The 18,841-nt window shown below is 41.0% G+C and overlaps 1 protein-coding gene across 1 annotated transcript; it reads right to left on the bottom strand.

The window, feature by feature from the left end:
* Positions 1-6,338: 6,338 nt before the first annotated feature.
* NUP88 (nucleoporin 88) lies at positions 6,339-17,992 on the bottom strand. Its single transcript, XM_053454962.1, has 17 exons — positions 17,672-17,992; positions 16,740-16,909; positions 16,147-16,272; positions 14,824-14,910; positions 14,238-14,408; positions 13,827-14,010; positions 13,570-13,717; positions 13,192-13,290; positions 13,024-13,114; positions 11,966-12,070; positions 11,365-11,502; positions 11,049-11,174; positions 10,762-10,827; positions 7,831-7,911; positions 7,203-7,329; positions 6,953-7,071; positions 6,339-6,641 (listed from the first exon to the last, which is right to left on the bottom strand). The coding sequence occupies exons 1-17, from the start codon at positions 17,933-17,935 to the stop codon at positions 6,578-6,580; spliced, it is 2,166 nt and encodes a 721-aa protein (XP_053310937.1). The 5' UTR covers positions 17,936-17,992; the 3' UTR covers positions 6,339-6,577.
* Between the last annotated feature and the right edge of the window lie 849 nt (positions 17,993-18,841).

The raw sequence follows: 18,841 nt of genomic DNA, 5'->3' as shown, positions 1-18,841 counted from the left end.
TACATTGATTCAATGTCCCTTGAATTTCCTTTGAAAAATAATGTCAAGATGTTCTTTTAATGTTCTCTGTGGTTTGGCTTAACAATACTGCTAGTGAATGATTTCACTTAAACTCTAGTTGGCACAGGTTTCTTGGAGACAACAAATGTTCATCTTTAAGCCTGTGGGTTAAGCTATGCGGGCTATAAGACACCTGAAAAAACACACACACACACTCACACTCAAGCAGTTTCCCCATTGGGTAACGTGTGTGGCAGACAGATGTAGCCTTAGAACGTTTAACCTGCAACCGTTGTGCAAAATGTAAAAGAGGAATGTTTGGCCAATGATATTAGATCTTCAAGCAAAACCTAGTATTAAATAAAACTGAAACAGAGTGAAGCTGCAACATTTATTGTTTTGAAACCCAATGCCCCATGAAAAGTAACCTCTTTTATAAGCAATAACTGCAGGCAGTGCTTCTTGTATTTATTGTTCGGGCTCCCTCAATGGGGTTTAGGACTCAACTAAAATGTGTTCTTTGTCCATTCTGAAGATGCTTTAGTTCATCATTAACTAGCTATACTTTAGCAGATGGGTGGACTGGCATTCTTCGGTAGACCGTTTCTGATATAATGCACTTATGTTTCCTTTAATTATGGAAAAAGTTAAGATGATGCAGAGCATCCCTAAACCAGGCCATGGCTAACAACACATCTAACCATTGGTAGGTAGTTCTTAATTTGGAATACAGAACAGCATTCTGGTGCATTATGAAAGTTATAAGTGTAATTACCTAGCACATTAAACAAATAATAATCATTTATTCTCCCAGACTCCTATTGTATTTTGCTCAAAGCTATCATCTTTTATAAAGCTCACAGGTACCCCCAAAGAATGTATTATTTGCATAAATAAAACACAAATGATCCCAACCTATGCATATAGAGATGGAGGACTGTCCTCAACAAAAAATGAAGATCTTTCCCCCCAAAAAAACTTTTGGCCTCACAATGAGTCTTTTTCAAGAACTTTTGGAACTCTTGAATGCCTGGAGCCTTTATTTACCTACTGGATTTATTGGGGAACTGGCCCTTCCTGGCACAGTTAAGCACCTGGGTTCCCTTGGAGTGTGCAGATTCCTCATTCTGGTTATTCCTTAATTAATGAGACGCAAAAGAAAACAGATCACTCTCGAAAGGGTGGGTATCCACAATTGTATATTGTAATACACTTGTGCAAACTTGTTTCATGTGATCATACGAATCTCTGATAATGAGGGAAATACCAAAGCTGCGGAAAACGAATCGCAAACGCGCCAACATTTCGTTAGGGTTTGCCTGTTTGTTGCCACGTATAGCCGCCACTATTAGTCTGGTTTTGTGCTTCTTGATGAGGTAAAATGGGGAGGGGTTGTGTGTAGGAGGGTGCATATCAATGACTGATATGTGGAAGTAGCCAACAAAACGAGAGGTGGTCTCATTAATGGTTATGGCTGTGATTGATGGGTCCAACAATCTGGGAGTGTTTCCCCTTCCTTTCTCCCCCCCCCCCACTCTAATCAGCATTTACAAGGGGAAGGGACAAGCATTAGATCTGTGTGTGCGGACACTGTTTCAACTTGTCAGTAGCAGCAGTTACAGAGGATGAGAGTTGGAGTGTGAGACAGTGACAGAGGCAGAGATTGATGCTCATTGCTCATATACAATACTGCAAGTTAATTAATAAAGTACCGTATTTGCTCAAATATAAGACAAGGTTTTTCTTGTATTTGAGGTTGTCTTATAATCTGACCTCAGAGGTCTGACTTATCAGACTAAGATCCAGATCCCCGGCAGAGCCGCAGGGGACTTGGATACTCCTTTCTCGTTTGACTGCTCGCACAGTGGGTTTTAGTGGTTTATTAAATACAATTCTGTTCCTGTATGTAGTTGATTAAGACAGTTGCCCATTTACACTACCAGCCAAACCTTTAATTTGTGGACACATTTTTTATCAGTCTTATTATATCGTATATTTTTCTACATTGATTAATATTGGTTACAAAAGCAGGAATTATAATATGTATAATAAATAATATTGGGGAAATTCAGTCCTCCAAGGGGCTGCCTGCATGTGCCAGTGCCTGCCTGTCTGCCCAGTGCCCTGCTGCTGCACATCCTCTCTCACTTTTTTTTACTCCGGGGGATAAATTCTCAGGGGGGAGGGGGGTCCTCTAATATGAGGGGTCAGTCGTGTGGCTGGATGTGTCTGTCGGTCCTTATCCTGGCCTGCCCTTCCTTACTTTGGGGTATCGCTTATTTTTTCTAATATGGGATATCGGTCTTGGGGCTGGATGTGACTGCCTGTGTGTGGCCTGTCCTGCCCTGTGGCACAATGCCCTTCCTTGGTCTGGTTGATCAATTGTTCTGGTTTCTAATATGAGGGAGAGGGGTTTAGTCTTTCTGCATGTCTTGTGCCTTCCTCTGCATCTCAATTTCCTTCCTTACTCTGATGGATAATTATTTTATTAATTTGGGGGAAAAGTCATTGTCTGGATATTTGCCACCTACTCCCAGTGCCCTGCTGCTGCCATATCACCTTCCTTACTCAAACTGGTCCAATTATTGGAGAAATTGAGTCCCATAGCACTCTGCTGGATGTGTGTTTCTATTGGTGCAGTAATGCTGTTGCTTGTGGTCCTGCAGTGTAAAACAGTATGGATCTTTTGTTTAACTTTGAGATGGTGCTGCTGTAGGTGAAAGGTGAGTCCTGAAGTTTCTAACACACAATCACTCCTTTACATCAGAATCTTCTTCAAAGCGATGTGTACACTGTTTTTGGCATGCATCTGCCATCAGATTCACTAGTCTCCGCAACGCTACTCCAGAGCTGGGCAGGCTTTCTCTGAATTGGATTGTGATGAATGCCATAACTTCCACTCCTCAGAGTGTTTCTACCGCAGGAGCTCTCAAGAAGATACCAAAACTTGTCTATTACTAAGTAAATATCTTCCATTGTCCTGTCACAGAATTATCCGATAAAAAAAATGTATTTACATACATTTGCACTAATATAACAATTCCATGAAATGTATAAGCATCACATTTTTATAAATAATGTATAGGTACGTGTTACATGAAACTTGTAAGTATGTACAATCAATATATAAAAAGTACCCTAAATAACACACTAAGCTGTGAATAAAAAAATGGGAAAGTGTATAGTAGTAAGTAAATATCTATTTACTATTGTCATGGGCAAAAAAGATTACATTACATAATTCATACATGCCCTACTTATAAAGGGTAGAAAAATCAATAAATCTATGAAAACATTCTGTATTTAACTGTTAGCTGATGTCTGATAAAGAGCAATCCAAACTAGTGTTGACTAAAGTAAGTACAAAAATTGTGTTCAAAAACAACCTTTGCTTCCCACCAACCCAAATCTATTAAAGTATTACAAGTAATGTAGAGTGTAAAGAAATATTTGCTTTCCAAAACCTATGGGGTTTTGTAGGGTATTGAGAAATGTTGCTGAACATAAATTGGGTGTTTTTAGCAGTGTTGCCTATCAGGAAGACAATAGCTTCAAAACCTTAATACATTTCAAGGAGGAAAATACTTTCCTAGTTCCAACTGAGCAATCAGTGTTCCGTTTGCAAGCAGTCAATTTCAGTGACCAAAGATTGGGGTGTAGGATTGGTGCCTGATGGAGATGATTGTCCCTCAAGGGAAACCTTATGTAGCCCGTGGGAAAGTCAGAAAAACGTATATCCTCCATAGCAGCCTTAAGTGAGGACTGCATTGGGTTCAGGCTTTTTCGGGCGGTCAGACAATGTACCTGTGGGTCCCGGTAATCCCGCAAGGCTGCCTTTACCTCGCTTCCATACAGCATCTCTTCTCTTGTTCCGCCCTGGAACCCAGCAGAATCACATGAAGTGCCGTAAATTCACGTGACTCCGTTGGGTTCCTGGATGGAACAAGAGAATAGACGCTGTGTGGGAGCAACCCGAAGTGGAACACACACATTGCAGGAGTGGGCAGTAATGGTCACAAATTCAGCAGGAGCGGTATTATAATAATAATAATAAAAAAAAACAGTCCTGCGCAGGGCTCTAGTCCCAGGTCCTCACAAATGTGTCTATCACAAATGCAAAAGGTGCTCTACTTATGCTGGTATGTTTTGAACCCCCGATATGGAAGGAGAAGCCTTGTGGTCCTTGGCCCATGAGCAAAATCTAAGTAGTGGTTTCTTGTTCTACCTTGTTTGTTCAGGTAAGCCATGATGTTACGTTGTCTGCCAAGATTCGTACTGCTTTGTGGTAAATGTGAAAGGCCAGTCTCTTGAAAATTCCCTAAACAGCTAAGAGCTCCCAGAGATTTCAGCGAAGTTTCATTTCAGAGGGGGACCAGAGCCACTGAACTCAAACTCTCAAGCAAGCTCCCCAACAGAAAGAAGCAGTGTTAGTGACAACAACCTAGTCTTGAACATGCCCATGTAAGCCCCTAGAAGATGATGGGAAAGTGACCACCAGCTCAGAGAACTCTTAATGGATACAGGTATTAGAGGGGCTATACTGAGGGTTGGGTTGAGATCATCAGACCCAACATGGAGGTTCTGATAGAAGACTAACATCTTGTGCTGGGACAAGAATGTCCATTCCTGTACCAAATCCAGGATCATGCCTAGGAACAAGGATTATTTGGGTAGGAATCAGATGTGACTTCCGCTGGTTGGGGAATGTGGAGGAGAACGGAGACGATGGTAAAATGATTTTGCAGATGTGCAGCTGAGTCGAAAACACTGAGCCGTCAAGGTAACGACTGATTCCATGAGACAGAGCTGGCACAAAAAGTATTTTCGTAAAGGTTCTCAGGGCTGAGGAGATACCGAAGGGTAAATCCGGGGGGGCATTGCAACTGCTACGTTCCAGAACTGCTGGTGAGGGGGATAAATAAAGTCCTGTAATTTCAGACTGGCTATAACCATAGGCTGAGAAGATTTCCATTGTTGAGCAAAATGTTTTCCATCTTGAAATACACAAAATGGACAAAAGTACATCAGCACACCTGACCATTACACCAACAGGGACTTTTATGACCCCGTATTCTAAGTACATAGACGTTGATATGTAGATGGTCCCCCCCTTTGCAGCTATAAACAGCTTCTGCTGTTCTGGGGAGGCTGTCCAAAAGATTTTGGGGTATTTCCATGGGGATTTTTGCCCTTTCATCTAGTAGAGCATTTGTCAGGCACTTAGCTTGTAATGTTCGTTCCAGTTCCTCCCAAAGGTGTTTGGCTCAGTCAAGTTCTTCCACACCAAACTCATCCATCCATGCCTTTACAGACCTTTCTTTGTGCAATGGGGCACACATGCTGGAATAGAAAAAGGGCCTTCCCCAAACAATCAGAAGAATAGCATTGTCCAAAATGCTGAAGGGGACATACCAAGACATTCTGGACAGTGCTATGGGGTATCTCCATCAGACACTGCTTCTTCAGCACTGGAATCACAAAGAATAGCAATTACAAGACGACCCAGATGCTGGAGAAGAACAGGAGCTCACAGGAAACATCACACAGGGGTGTCTATGGGGATGTTGAAGTCTCCAAGGATGACCAAAGAGACATCAGAGGAGAGGAAATGGGGAAGCCGTGAGAAGTGGTCAAGAAAGATACACTTGTCAATCAATTCAACAGACTTATTTTGACCATGCTATATACCGTATTGGCTCGGATATAGGCCACACCCTAAAAATTTTGGTGCTTTTTTAAAGAAAAGTTTTTTTTCTTTAAAAAAAGCACCAAAAAAACATGCTGCCACTATGTCCCCCCCCCCCGAGATACGCTGCCACTGTCCTCCCTCCCCGAGATATGCTGCCACTGTCCTCCTCTGCCCCCCCCCCCCGACTTACCGGAGCAGCCTCCCGGGTGTCTTGCGGGGCCGACGGGGGACATCTACGCCGGCACCGGAAGTTGTATTGCGTAGATGTCCCCCGCCAGCCCCGCAAGACACCCGGGAGTCTACTCCGGTAAGTCCGGGGGGGGGGGTCAGAGGTTAGACAACCTCCCGTGCCGGCCCCTGCCCCCCGTGCGAAGTGCTGGCAGGGGAGGCTGTCTGAGCGTATCGGGGAGTAGGATGCAGGTCGCCTGCACCGCTGCGGGGGATCTGTATCCTAACCCCGCTGTCTGCCCGGCGCTAGACCCCGAATATAGGCCGCACCCCCACTTTAAAGACTTATAGTGGGGGAAAAAAGTGCAGCCTATATTCGAGCCAATACAGTAGCTCCAAACACTAAAGGGCTTTGTTTACCACACATTTTGTTCATTCACAAGCCATCTTATGCAATTTCCCCACATTTAAAGAACCCAAACACAAGAATGAAAAACTTCAATTCATTTTTTTTTTCTTACAAAGTTCTGTGACCAAAAGCATACATATACATCCAAACTGTTTTAATTGCAGAAGAACAGTCCATTTCTGAAAACAAATCTCACTTATTAGACTTCTCAATGAATTATATATAAATTCTACTTGATTTTTCACTCTCCAGATTTTACAGATTCACTTGTGAAGCTGGCCGCACTCCAGTGCCCCTCGATTGCTGTTATGTTAAAAGTTCACATGGTTTCTGATGTCATTGATGAGTTTCATCATTTCTTGAATATGTTTTCCCCTACAAAACGGTGGAAAGGAGAAATTGGTAAAACATTTACAAAAGCCATGTTTGAGCTAGTCTAGCTTTTGATAATGTCAGATATTTTAGACTACATCAGACAAATTCAAGTTTTATGATTTGCACTAATACAATAATGTTCCCATCATATTGCAGTATACATCTCCAAAACATTACTTAGACATCTCCCAGTTTCCTTACTTAATGAAAAGTAGACAACGCAATGCAACCACCCCCATCCACAACGTGCATTCACAATCAGCGTCTATTATACAGGAACAAACGTAAAAAATATAAATCGCTTTGCTTACTCTTCTTTCAACAGTGACTGCGTATTCCTTTTCTGATAGTCACTAAGAGTGAAGCTTGATGTTTTAGGGCCTCTCTCTTTTTCTATCTGCTTCTGTTGATAAGAATTTTTCATTTTGACCTGTCGGTGGAACAAAGAAAAATATATATTCGTACCAGAGGTTCAAACAAATGTTCTAGATGGTATACCTGCATTATTAAGATTGTCAAATCAGCCACATTTAAACATATACTGTGTATGCATGGCGGCACCTGTTTTATAGCATTCTCCAGATGGTGAAGCTGTTCCCTTGTTGTTTCCAGTTCTTTCCTCATATCTCGTTCTTCATCAGACACGACGGGGAGCTGAGCATGCAAGTTGTGCAGTACTCTCTTCAGTCTAGGAAATCCGAATAAAGAAAAACCAAATGTTCATTTGTGAACCCCAACACCAAGGCAACTGCTTCAGTACACATGCTACAGTCTTCAGGAGCCACACAAAAATCAATCAAGTATCAAAACATTTTTGTCTGAGCACAACTGATTATTATTAATTCCGTTTACCGTTTTTTTAAGCTTGGTTTCATTTATGTTTTGAGCATTTCAAACATCTACTCAGACAGAACACTATATTATTGCCTGCTTACTGACAATGATAAACCTTTCTAGGCATGTTTAGCTTTCAATATTAAAAATAAGTTTAATGGCTACCATTCCCAGTATTTCCAGTATTTTGAGTAATAGAATGTAGCATCTAAAATGTTTTGTAAATGTACAAATGAGCTGCCAAACCATGCCCCCCGCACCTTTTTCAATTCCGTATAAACCTTTTTGTATAGAGCAGTTGAATCCGCAATATAACAGAACATTTTTATATGCACATATTTCAATGTCAACCAACCTGTTAATTATATCATCTTGTTTTTCTTTGGCTTCTTCAAACTTTTCAGCAAGACGTTCTGCCATTTCTTTAAGACTCTGCCTAGATGCAAGTGTAAGTATGAAGCAGCGTTAAGCTATGAGAAACTAAATACTTAACCTTAAATATACATCTAAAATGCAGTAATATAAAATACTATTTTAGTATTGACTATTTCTTTAAAGGGGAAGTCCCATTTATTTATTTATTAAATTATTACTAGAATCAGATTAAAAAAAATTTCTGGTTTCTGCATATTGGCCACTTGTACTTGTTCCGGTTGTTATTTTAGACAAATTCATTAGACAAACGCCCTGGCTCCTTACCATGCTGCATGTGGTAAATTATTATTATCATCTTTTATTTATATAGCGCCAACAGTTTACACAGCACTTAAAACAATACATAAATTCAAGGCATATGACAAGACAAGAATTGACAGACTAAGACAAACATTAGGTGGAGAGAGCCCTGCTCGCAAGCTTACAATGGGGTGACAAACATAAGGCACAGAGAAAGGGTGATAGGTAGTGTGGGGGTTATGTCAGTGACAGGAAGTTCTAGCAGCTAAGATGGTGTGGCTTTCCTGAAGTGGGTTTTGAGAAGTTTCTTGAATGTTGGGAGGGAAGGTGAATGCTGAAGGTTCCTTGGGAGTAGATTCCAGAGATATGGGGCAGCTCGAGTGAAATCTTGTAGACGGGAAAAGGAAGAGGTGATAAGTGAGGAGGAGAGCCTTAGCCCATGGAAAGAACGTAGGGATCAAGTAGGAGAGTATTTGCTAATGAGGTCAGAAATGTATGGAGGAACAGTATTATAGAGGGCCTTATAGGTCAGTACCAGGATTTTGAATTACATTCTAAAAGGTAATTGGGAGCCAGTGGAGGGTTTCACAGAGGGGGGGGGGGGAGCAGAAGAGGAGCGACGTGCAAGGAAGATGAGCCTAGCAGCGGCATTAAGGATAGACTGTAGTGGAGAGAGTCGAGACAGTGGAAGGCCAACCAGAAGAGTGTTGAAGTAGTCAAGACGGGAAATGATAAAAGTGAATGAACCAGAGTTTTTGTGGATTCTTGGGTGAGGAATGGACGGATAAGAGAGATGTTTTTTAGGTGCAAGCTACAGGATCTGGCGAGGGACTGAATGTGAGGGATGAAGGATAGGATGACCCCAAGTAGTAGGAGAGATAGTCATGTTGATAATGGTGATATAGAATTCAGGTAGTGGAGTGGAGATGGGAGGGAGGGAAGATAATGAGTTCAGTTTTAGAAAGATTAAGTTTCAGGTAGCGTTGTGACATCAATGAAGAAATAGCAGACAAGCAATTGGTAATACGGGACATGAGAGATGGAGAGAGATCAGGAGAAGACAGGTAGATTTGGGTATCATCTGCATATAGATGATACTGGAGGCCAAATGAATTGATTAGTTTGCCAAAAGATGAAGTATAAAGAGAGAACAGCAGAGGGCCAAGGACTGAACCTTGGGGGACACCAGCCGAAAGTGGAAGGGGCGATGATGTCTTGCCAGAGAAGAAACGGTTAGACAGATATGAGGAGATCCAGTAGATGCACCAAGGGGTGGACATAGAGACTTTGTCAGCTGGGATGGGGTCAAGGGGACAGGTTGTTGGGTGTGAGGGAGAAAGAAGAGTGGCTCTCTTCTTCGGTTGTAGGGAAAAAGGCAGTTAGTATGGAAGGAGTGGAGAGAGTGGTGGTGGGTGGTGTAGGAGGGGGTTGTAAAGAAGAGAGGTCTTTTCTAATAGTCTCGATCTTCTCTTTGAAGTGGGTAGCAAGATCTTGGGCAGTGAGAGGTTTGTGGTGTGGGTGTGGAGGGACAGAGAAGGGAGTTGAAAGTAGAAAAAAGGCATTGTGGGTTGGAAGAAAAGGGATGATATGAGAGTGGAGAAGTAGAGCTGTTTGGCGAGAGAGAGGGCAGAGTTGTAGGTGTGAAGCATGAATTCATAGTGAGTAATCAAAAAAAAAAAAAAAAAACTAAAAATCGCTCACCCAACCTGACACTCTGAATAATAAAAGTCTATGGGGGAACAGACTTCATTAGTATTGTTGTAAAGAATCAGCTCAGTGTGGTGTTTGAGTCACCATGCCTCATGGCTGACAATGGTGGTCTGCAGGTAAAGGAAGTTTATTGGAACAAAATTGACAGGGGGGGGAGAAAAAAAAAAAAAAAAAAGACTTTGGTCTGTACTAATCTACATCACTGTATAGAGCATTCTATTTGGTGCTCAAAGAGAGAAAAATATCTTTCCATGACACTTACTCTTTACGAATACTAAACTGTAATATGCAATCAGCAACTGCACAGGGGTTGGTGACCAGCTGCTTCAAAGGGGTGCACTTACATCGAGTACAATAGCAGATATGTAAGAATCTTGATAAAAATATGCCCCGTGAAAGCACATGGCTGAGCTATACCTCGGACACGATACTGTGTATATATTTTTAAAGATTGAGTACATAAAGGGAGATTTTTTTTCTGCAGAAAGAAAATTGTAGGGTTTAGTTTACAGCCAGTACTTTGCAGGCATAGTTTAAATTATCAAAATAACACTGTCACTCTGGGACGGGCAAGATATTTTAGGGAACAAATAAGTTATTATGAGCACCATCAATAACACTACATCATGTTCCCGAGCGCAGCTGTAACAATTTTAATATCTTAAAATTATCCATACAATGGAGGTTAGTATATTATCATACGTTTGTTATGTATGATAATTGAATATGTACACTAGTTACTGTTGAACGCCAATTTGAGCTGGTGGATTAATGGGAAGGGTGTAACAATTATCAATTGTCAATCTGACCCCCCCCCCCCAAAAAAAGGAAGATAAGGGAAGAAGGAAATATTCATAGCAATATGGAATTATTAGTCTTGAAAGTGACACTAGTTACATACCTCTCTTCTTTAGAGTGATTCAGATCTTTCAGTTGCTTGTCTTTCTGTGCTATTAACAACTTTACCCTAATTCAAAGACAAAATAGAGCTTAAACATCCTGCTGTAAATCAGTGAATGAAACAAAGACTATATAACCATCTGATTATAGTGACAGCACAAGTACATAACAATGGCATAATATGTCTGAACTACAATAAAAAGGAGATTGGGGGAAGGAGTCTAATCTGCAGTCTGTGGTGGGAAACAGACAATCATCTATACAGCCATATATCACACTATTCTTTACCGCCTCTGCATCTCCTCCCTGGCAAGATCTTGTTTTAGTAAATATTCTTCCCGAAACACTTGTATAGCTCTTGTCAGTAGCTGAAGACATTCATCAGGTGGTGGAGAACTTTCTTTATTTGAGGAGCTAAGAAAAATAAAAATTATAGTATGTAATTATTGATGTTTCATGCCAAAAATAATGCATAAATCAATGTATTCAAAAGAAAAGTACCAAAGGATTCCTTGCAAAGAAATGCCTGTACAGTACAATTTGTTTAAATAGTATAGGGATTGTGGAATGCGAACAAGGACAGCAAATCATAGATAATACCTACTTTAATAACAGAGGATTCGTAGAGTTGCGTCTCAAAATGTCTTGGATGTGATTTTCAAACTGCCTTTTTGTATCTGCCGTGATATTTGGTAACGGCTGAGAGCCCAGAGTGAGGGGAGATGGTGGACGGATTGTTGCTCTAAAAATAAGACGGACAAAAAAAAGTTTTATTAAAAAACAACAACATGTACCTTCTTTACAGGATACATGTTATGACATTTTATGAACTCTACCATTTAAATTGTGCATTTTCAAATGTATCATAATTTAAAGCAAAGTGAAATGGCAGCAGAGTTCTTATGCAAGGTCTCCTAACAGTGCCCCCAGATACCCATGTTACAAATACCTACACCTTTAGGGCAATGCATAAGCAGTGTTCAAGGGAGTTGGAACATACGCAAATTACATTACCCTGATGGTGGCCCTGATGCTATTAAAAGCAGTATTATTTAAGTGAGCTAGCCAAAACATGCTCTTTCACATTTTTACAATGCATGCGCACAAGCAATCAGTACGTCAAAGTTAACCTTGCGATGGCCAAGTCTGTACAGGAGTATTGTTAAACAGAAGATGGTTCAGTATTAATAAAAAGGTATACATACAAGAGTGGTCTTGTAATGCATTCACAGCCACTAGTAATGCATATCATAGTTGTTCCCAGAGACACATCATGTATGATCCAAAAGCCTTGAATAGGAGCTGGTAATCTAAATATTGAAGAGAAAACGTGATAAACAAATGGGGAAAAAAAATGTTAATATATGTTTCAAAACAACTACCACAACTTAGTTATAAAGTTATATACAAGTATGTCACATACAAGAAATTGTCAAACTTTCTGCAAGCAATCATGCTTCTTTCCTTGCACACCTCATATAAGGTAGGTTGTCAGATATGCTTCTCCTAACTCAAACTGTAGTGCTAGATCATATATAAGCAGCTAAGGATGTCACTTTAAACGCTAACAAGTACATCAAACTGAACATTGTAAAAACAACGTAGATCTAAAAGGCATTTCTAATTTCGGACACGTAAACACTAGCTTAAGAGATTAGATAGACCAACAGTCTGCAAAAAGGCTTTTACTTGTTCTCCACAAAAGCCCTTAGCCATGGATATATATATACACACACGCATATATACAACTCCAAGTTCGAGGAAACCAAACATGACACAAGTTGCGGATATCCCAGCTTGAGAACAGACATCTCAATTTAAAACTCATTAAACTACTTGTTTTCAAGGCAAGGATATACAGAATTATGGGCATGTTTGTGGCCCTCAAGCACTGGAATTGTGCAGCAATGCTCTACATAAACATAGCCTAGAACTCAGAGGTTATCCAAGTAAGCCCCTTCCATTGATCTTTTCTCATGCACTAAGTTTTATTGTAGAACCAAATTTTTGTACTGCTTTGCTACCATAAAAACCCTCGTTGTGTGCTTCTTTTGCAGTCCATTTCATATCCTATCTCTGTCCGGTCTTTGCACATTTGCTTTAGGTGTTGACATTGATATGCACTATATAGTTTACCGTAGCATTTTTTGCTAAATACATGTGGTTTGGTAGTCATGTTTTTACACCTTTCACTGGAATGGATATGTTTTACAAGGGTGTGCAGACAGCATGGCTGTTAGTGACTTGAGGTGTGCTGTTATACCTGCAAGGTAGAGGTTTGGTGCATAAGATATGCTCCACTAAACATTTCTGTTCTGCTGCCAGTACTTGCAAGCTGTCTTTGTCCTCTTCTCCTGCAAATGATACTTGGTTATTTAATAGCATAATGGTATTTGACTATATTAGTTACCTGGTAAGGATTCATAAGTACCTGTGTCAAGAAATGTTTCCAACTTGCTGAGCCATGTCAGCCCCACACTATGAACGCCGGCCACATGAGTACAGTGGTAACGAGACGGGCATATAACATCTAGCATTGAAAATATAAGAACCGGTCAGGTCAACTTAAAAAAAACAAACAAAAAACATTTACACAAACAAGCAAAAACCTCAAAAGAAAACCCCTTCTCATAACATCAAACACTCAACAGGCCACATCTATTCCATGGACAAGTCACCCATATTTTTTTGTATAATCATATACATTCATGTAGATGGTTCTAATACTGGATTAACTAAGTGCATGCCTTTCTCTGTCTGACACAACAGATATCACATTAAATATTGACTTTATACTTGTGACAGTAACCTTTGTGTAGTTTAATCGGACAAGAGAAGTAAGAAACGACAGATTCCTCGTTGTCTACAGGTAGTTTCAATGCAAGCTCCAGCTCAACACATTCAAAGACGTACAAGGATGGTACAAGGTCCATGTTGGGGTTCCACGACTTTTCTGACTGAAGATGAACCAAAATATGAGAGACTGAACAGGGGCAAAACGGGCACACTATTTGTACTCTTACTATGAATACTCTCAGAGCTATTAATTGCTTAAATTTTCCATACCGCCTGTTCATCTTCCTCCCCTTCCAGCACCACACAATGATATAGTAGCCCTGATTCTGTGGCAATGACGAGAATGTTGGGGACACAGGGTAAACAGAGCACAGCACAGGCATCATAGCCATAGTTGTCATCTGCAGCAGGATGCATTGAAAGCGGGCCCAAGAGCTTACCAACATTTGTGGCACTGAAACAAAAAAATAACCCATCAGTATCAATTTTCAGTTTACGTTGCAGAACAAGTAAAAATCTTGTAAGCCCCTGGGTGTAATGTCTGATAATCACATCAGGATGTTTTGGGCAATTTGTGGACCACCTGACAGTACCACAGCGAAACAAACTCATTTAAGGGAAGACAACAGAGGAAAAAAACAAATAAGCAAATGCTTGCCAAAATGAAACAGCAAGTCTCACCTCTTCTGTATGTCAATGTACATCAGGAAGGTCTCGCCATTCTCATAAAGAATGTAGAGAGGGTAAGCTAGGGTTTCTTTACTGTAAATGCCAGAACCTTTAGAAAGTGTCACCAATGGGCCGAAATCACAGGCAATTGCAGTCTCACCAAGAGATGCTTTGTAAGATCGTCTAAAAAACAAAACAACTTGTTTTAGATACTATAATCTTTAGACACCCCCCCCCATGCAATTAAAACACCGCTGATGCATTGATTGCACTGTTTTGGCAATGGGTATTATTTGAAAATTAAAAAAAAAAAAAAAAAAAAAAAAGATTTTGCATGTGGAAGCAACTCCCTGCAACCAGGATGATCTGCACTCTTCACTATTCATTTTCCTGGATTTTATTAGGCATGGTTATTGGAGGACACATGCAGCAATATTCACTTTCCACCCCATTTACAAGAAAAAAATAAAATCCATAAAACCATAAATGCCATATGCCAATTATATGCTTGTGTGCATCATACACCACTATGTATAATTTTTTAAGGGTACGGGGCACTGTGTGTGTCTCATGGCATGTTATATGCAAATATACATACCCACTATGCGGAAATGTAGCTTCTTTATCTGCATTACAAAGCCTGATGACTTTTTCAGGAGTCAAAGGATTTTGAAGACTGTATATGCTAGAAAACCAAAGATCAATTTATTTTCATATACTTTACAATACCTTAAATAGTTTTTTTCAAAAACCGCATCACTTAGTATGAAACTATGCAATATATATATATATATATATATATATATATACACACACCGTATTTATCGGCGTATAACACGCACTTTTTTAACTAAAATATGAAGCTGAAACCCTACCTGCGTGTTATACGCTGATAAATCCTAGAGCCAGTGGCGGAACTACCGGGGTTGCAGGGGTCGCAACTGCGCCGCCGCCTGCCTCAGCGCTTCAACTCCTGTGTTGGAAGCGTGAGGCGTTTGTCTCGGGTGTCGGCGCTTCACGCTGGGCGCCGGCATATGACGTCAGACGCCGGCGCTCAGCAGTGAAGCGCCGGCACCCGAGACAAACGCCTCACGCTTCCAACACAGGAGTTGAAGGTAAGTGACCGGGGTGGGGTTAGGGAGAGAGAGGGGAGATCCTGAGAAGGGGGGTTAGGGAATGAGAGAGGAGACCCTGAGAAGGGGGGTTAGGGAGGGAGAGGGGAGATCCTGAGAAGGGGGGTTAGGGAGGGAGAGGGGAGATCCTGAGAAGGGGGGTTAGGGAGGGAGAGGGGAGATCCTGAGAAGGGGGGTTAGGGAGGAAGAGGGGAGATCCTGAGAAGGGGGTTAGGGAGGGAGAGGGGAGATCCTGAGAAGGGGGGTTAGGGAGTGTGTGTCTGAGTGTGTGTGTCTGAGTGTGTGTGTGTGTGTGTGTGTGTGTTTGTGTGTGTGTGTCTTAGTGTGTCTTAGTGTGTGTATGTCTTAGTGTGTGTGTGTCAGTGTGTGTGTGTCTGAGTGTGTGTGTCTTACTGTGTGTGTGTCTGAGACTGTGTGCGTCTGAGTGTGTGTGTCTTAGCGTGTGTCTGAGTCTGAGTGTGTGTGTGTCTGAGTGTGTGTCTGAGTGGTTTCCCAGATAGCAGTGATTCTGATGAAGTTTTTTTTGTTCAGTTTTTTTGTTCAAAAATGGGGGTGCGTGTTATACACCAGTGCGTGTTATACGCCGATAAATACGGTATATACACACACACATATATATATATATATATATATATATATATATATATATATATATATATATATATATATACACACACACATACACACACACATGAAAACCACCTTACAATGCATACAATAGAAGCAAACATAGTCACAAAAATTGGAAAATGTAATTGAAAGAGTATTAACTTGATTCACCACACTACCTTACTGCATTATCAGATGTCAGCAAAATCAAATACAGCTCCTCGGTCTTACTGGGGAACCAAATCGCTTGTTTCAGAATTATTGAAGTGGAGCTGGCAAATATCCTTTCGGCAACCGGAATAGTCCTGGCATTAAAGGGAAGAAAAAAAAAAAAGGCTTAAACACCCCATAAATTATATATTATCATTATTTGCTTTATATAGCACCATTATATTCCGCAGTGCTGTACAATGTGTAAAGATGCCATAAGTAGCAAATAATAATTCGACTGACTTACAGAAACAAGAGGTAAGTAGTGCCCTGCTCAAACGAGCTTACAGTATTAAAATGCATAAACTAGAAACGGACCTTTTTTTCATCTTTATCATTTTATAAATCACATCACTAGATAACTAGTTTTAGCACAAGCCAAAATCACTACTGCAATATTTTAACACAACGACATAGCGCACACACAAAAACATATTTACTGCATAATTCTATATTACGGAAGATTATACAAACTATTTAGGTCGCACGGGCACATTATTGGTTTAAGTGTAATCGTTTTTCACCATCATTTTATATTGTTAAACAAGCAGCAATAATTCACCTGCAGTTCACAGTACTTTCTCCACCTTCAAACTCTGAGTTTTTCCCCCAGCGCTTGGGAACCTCCAATACCATCAGGCCTTTGGTCCCGATCAGTGCAATGTGATGCTGTGTTGGACTCAGTAGGACCTCCACAACATCAAAAAGAGGAGGGTTTATGCACAGAAGTTTCTGACAACAAAAAAAAAAAAAAGAGGAGAGGTTTGGATAAGAAAGGAATACTAATCTAACACTGGCACGCAATCCTGTATGAATGATGCATAGCTACAGCCACATACAAGCATAACTACAGTTAAGCAAACAAGCTTATAATGCAACACTTAAAAGCTATATTTTCCTATTAATTAGACTACAACATTAACGTTTTTCATGCTGCAACAGGATTCAATTTCTTAATGTTATATTACAAGGCACTGGATTTAAAATGAATGTTTCATAGCACAGTACTATAGTTCTGGAACTTAATGGACATGCCTGATAACACAGCGAGGGTGGATAGAGAGAGCGAAGGAAATGATATCCTGGTGTCATTCCTTATATTATTGATGCATTCAGGCAAACTTGTACCAATACTGTATCTTAATAGTTGTTCCCAAAGTGCACAAAAAGAAAATCGCGCTTTAAATCGGTTTCTCATATAGAGTTTAGTAGACCGCTACAACTACTAGTGCCCTGAGAAGTGCTGCCGAATACATCACCTGCACGGCAAATGCATTTGCAAGGAGAACACATTAATTATGCGCTAAAGTGGATATTGTGACTCGAGTGTCCCTTTAAAACACGGAGAGCGAGCTAGGGTTGAAACAAATGTATCTGCCGCAGCGAACAGACTCTCTGCGTGCATATTAGCGTATTTTACACACAAAGACCTAACTGCCTTCAAGTTCATGAATAGCATTCCTAAGCGCTTTTTTCTCCGCCGTCATATCTCACCTGTTCTCTTCCGCTCCCTGCCATGTCCGAGTCCAGGCTCTTCAGTCGGATGGTACAGAAGCTGCATTCCTCCTGATCCCAGACCAACAGATCTCCGTCGACAGTGCATATCAGGCTCCTGAGCTGCAACGGACCGCCGGACTTCCCCTCCGCATTTTCTCCTTTTTCTTCTGCTGCCCTCGCCCGTTCCCGCAGCCGGGAGAAGAGCGCATGTTTACTCAGAGCAGCTTGCCACTGGTCCCCAGCTTTCCCGACAGACGCCATTATTTTCGCGCCCCCTGCTCTGACGCGCCGTCCTATGGTACTGACGACAATAAAGAGCGACGACCAATCAGCTGGAGGGTTGACGCTACGCTACGTAACGGGGCTTGTAGCGGGAGCGCTTGTGTATATGACCAAAACTTAAAGTAGCTGGCATTTACGATTAAAACCCCTAAGGCCATGTGGCAGCTTGCTATTTTAAAATACGCGTGGCTTTTTCGTGTCTCCATAAATTAGTGCCATCTCGTGAATGTAATGTCTCGTGTGCTTACAACTCGGCGGTATCTGCATGCACGGATTGCTAGGTATACAAATACTATAAGCGGACGCTTTTGAAAGTACAACTTTTGTCAACGTCACCAAATCATTACTATAGAATCTTTTGGGTTTATTCACTAAACGGGGAGTTATGCAACCCCAGTTGGCATTTGTAGCAAGAACGGAACTGGCCCTTTATAAATTACCGTATAACCATATTCCTCCATAGTGAGGAGGGTTTTATCGTCTACATTACCTAGAAAAGATTCACGGCCAGCTCATACCTTCTTGCAGAAGAAGCTTACTTGGGTTTGCCTTTGATGGAATATAGTGATAGTGAGACGCTGAAATATTCAGCTTTCCTGTAAACCTCTTTTGTGGTCACTCGCCTCACAATTCATTAGGAATGGTCACTGCTAGATTGGCATACACTGCTAATTTCACGTATTACATTCATGTTGTTAATTAACATAATGCAAGAAGATGTAAAGAAATTCGTATTTAACTATAACTCATAACTAGATGTCTCACGTTATTTACTGCACTTCTATTTGTTACGCAGGACTTTCTTACTGAGCTGTCAAGAAAGTAGGAACTACAACTCCCGGCGTGCATTAAACGAGGCGCTCGGGCGTATCACGTGGTGGGAGG

The sequence above is a fragment of the Spea bombifrons genome, chromosome 2, assembly GCF_027358695.1.
Source record: "Spea bombifrons isolate aSpeBom1 chromosome 2, aSpeBom1.2.pri, whole genome shotgun sequence".
Lineage (NCBI taxonomy): Eukaryota > Metazoa > Chordata > Amphibia > Anura > Pelobatidae > Spea > Spea bombifrons.
Note: the sequence above shows the minus strand (reverse complement) of the source record. Positions and strands in the feature narration are given on the sequence as shown.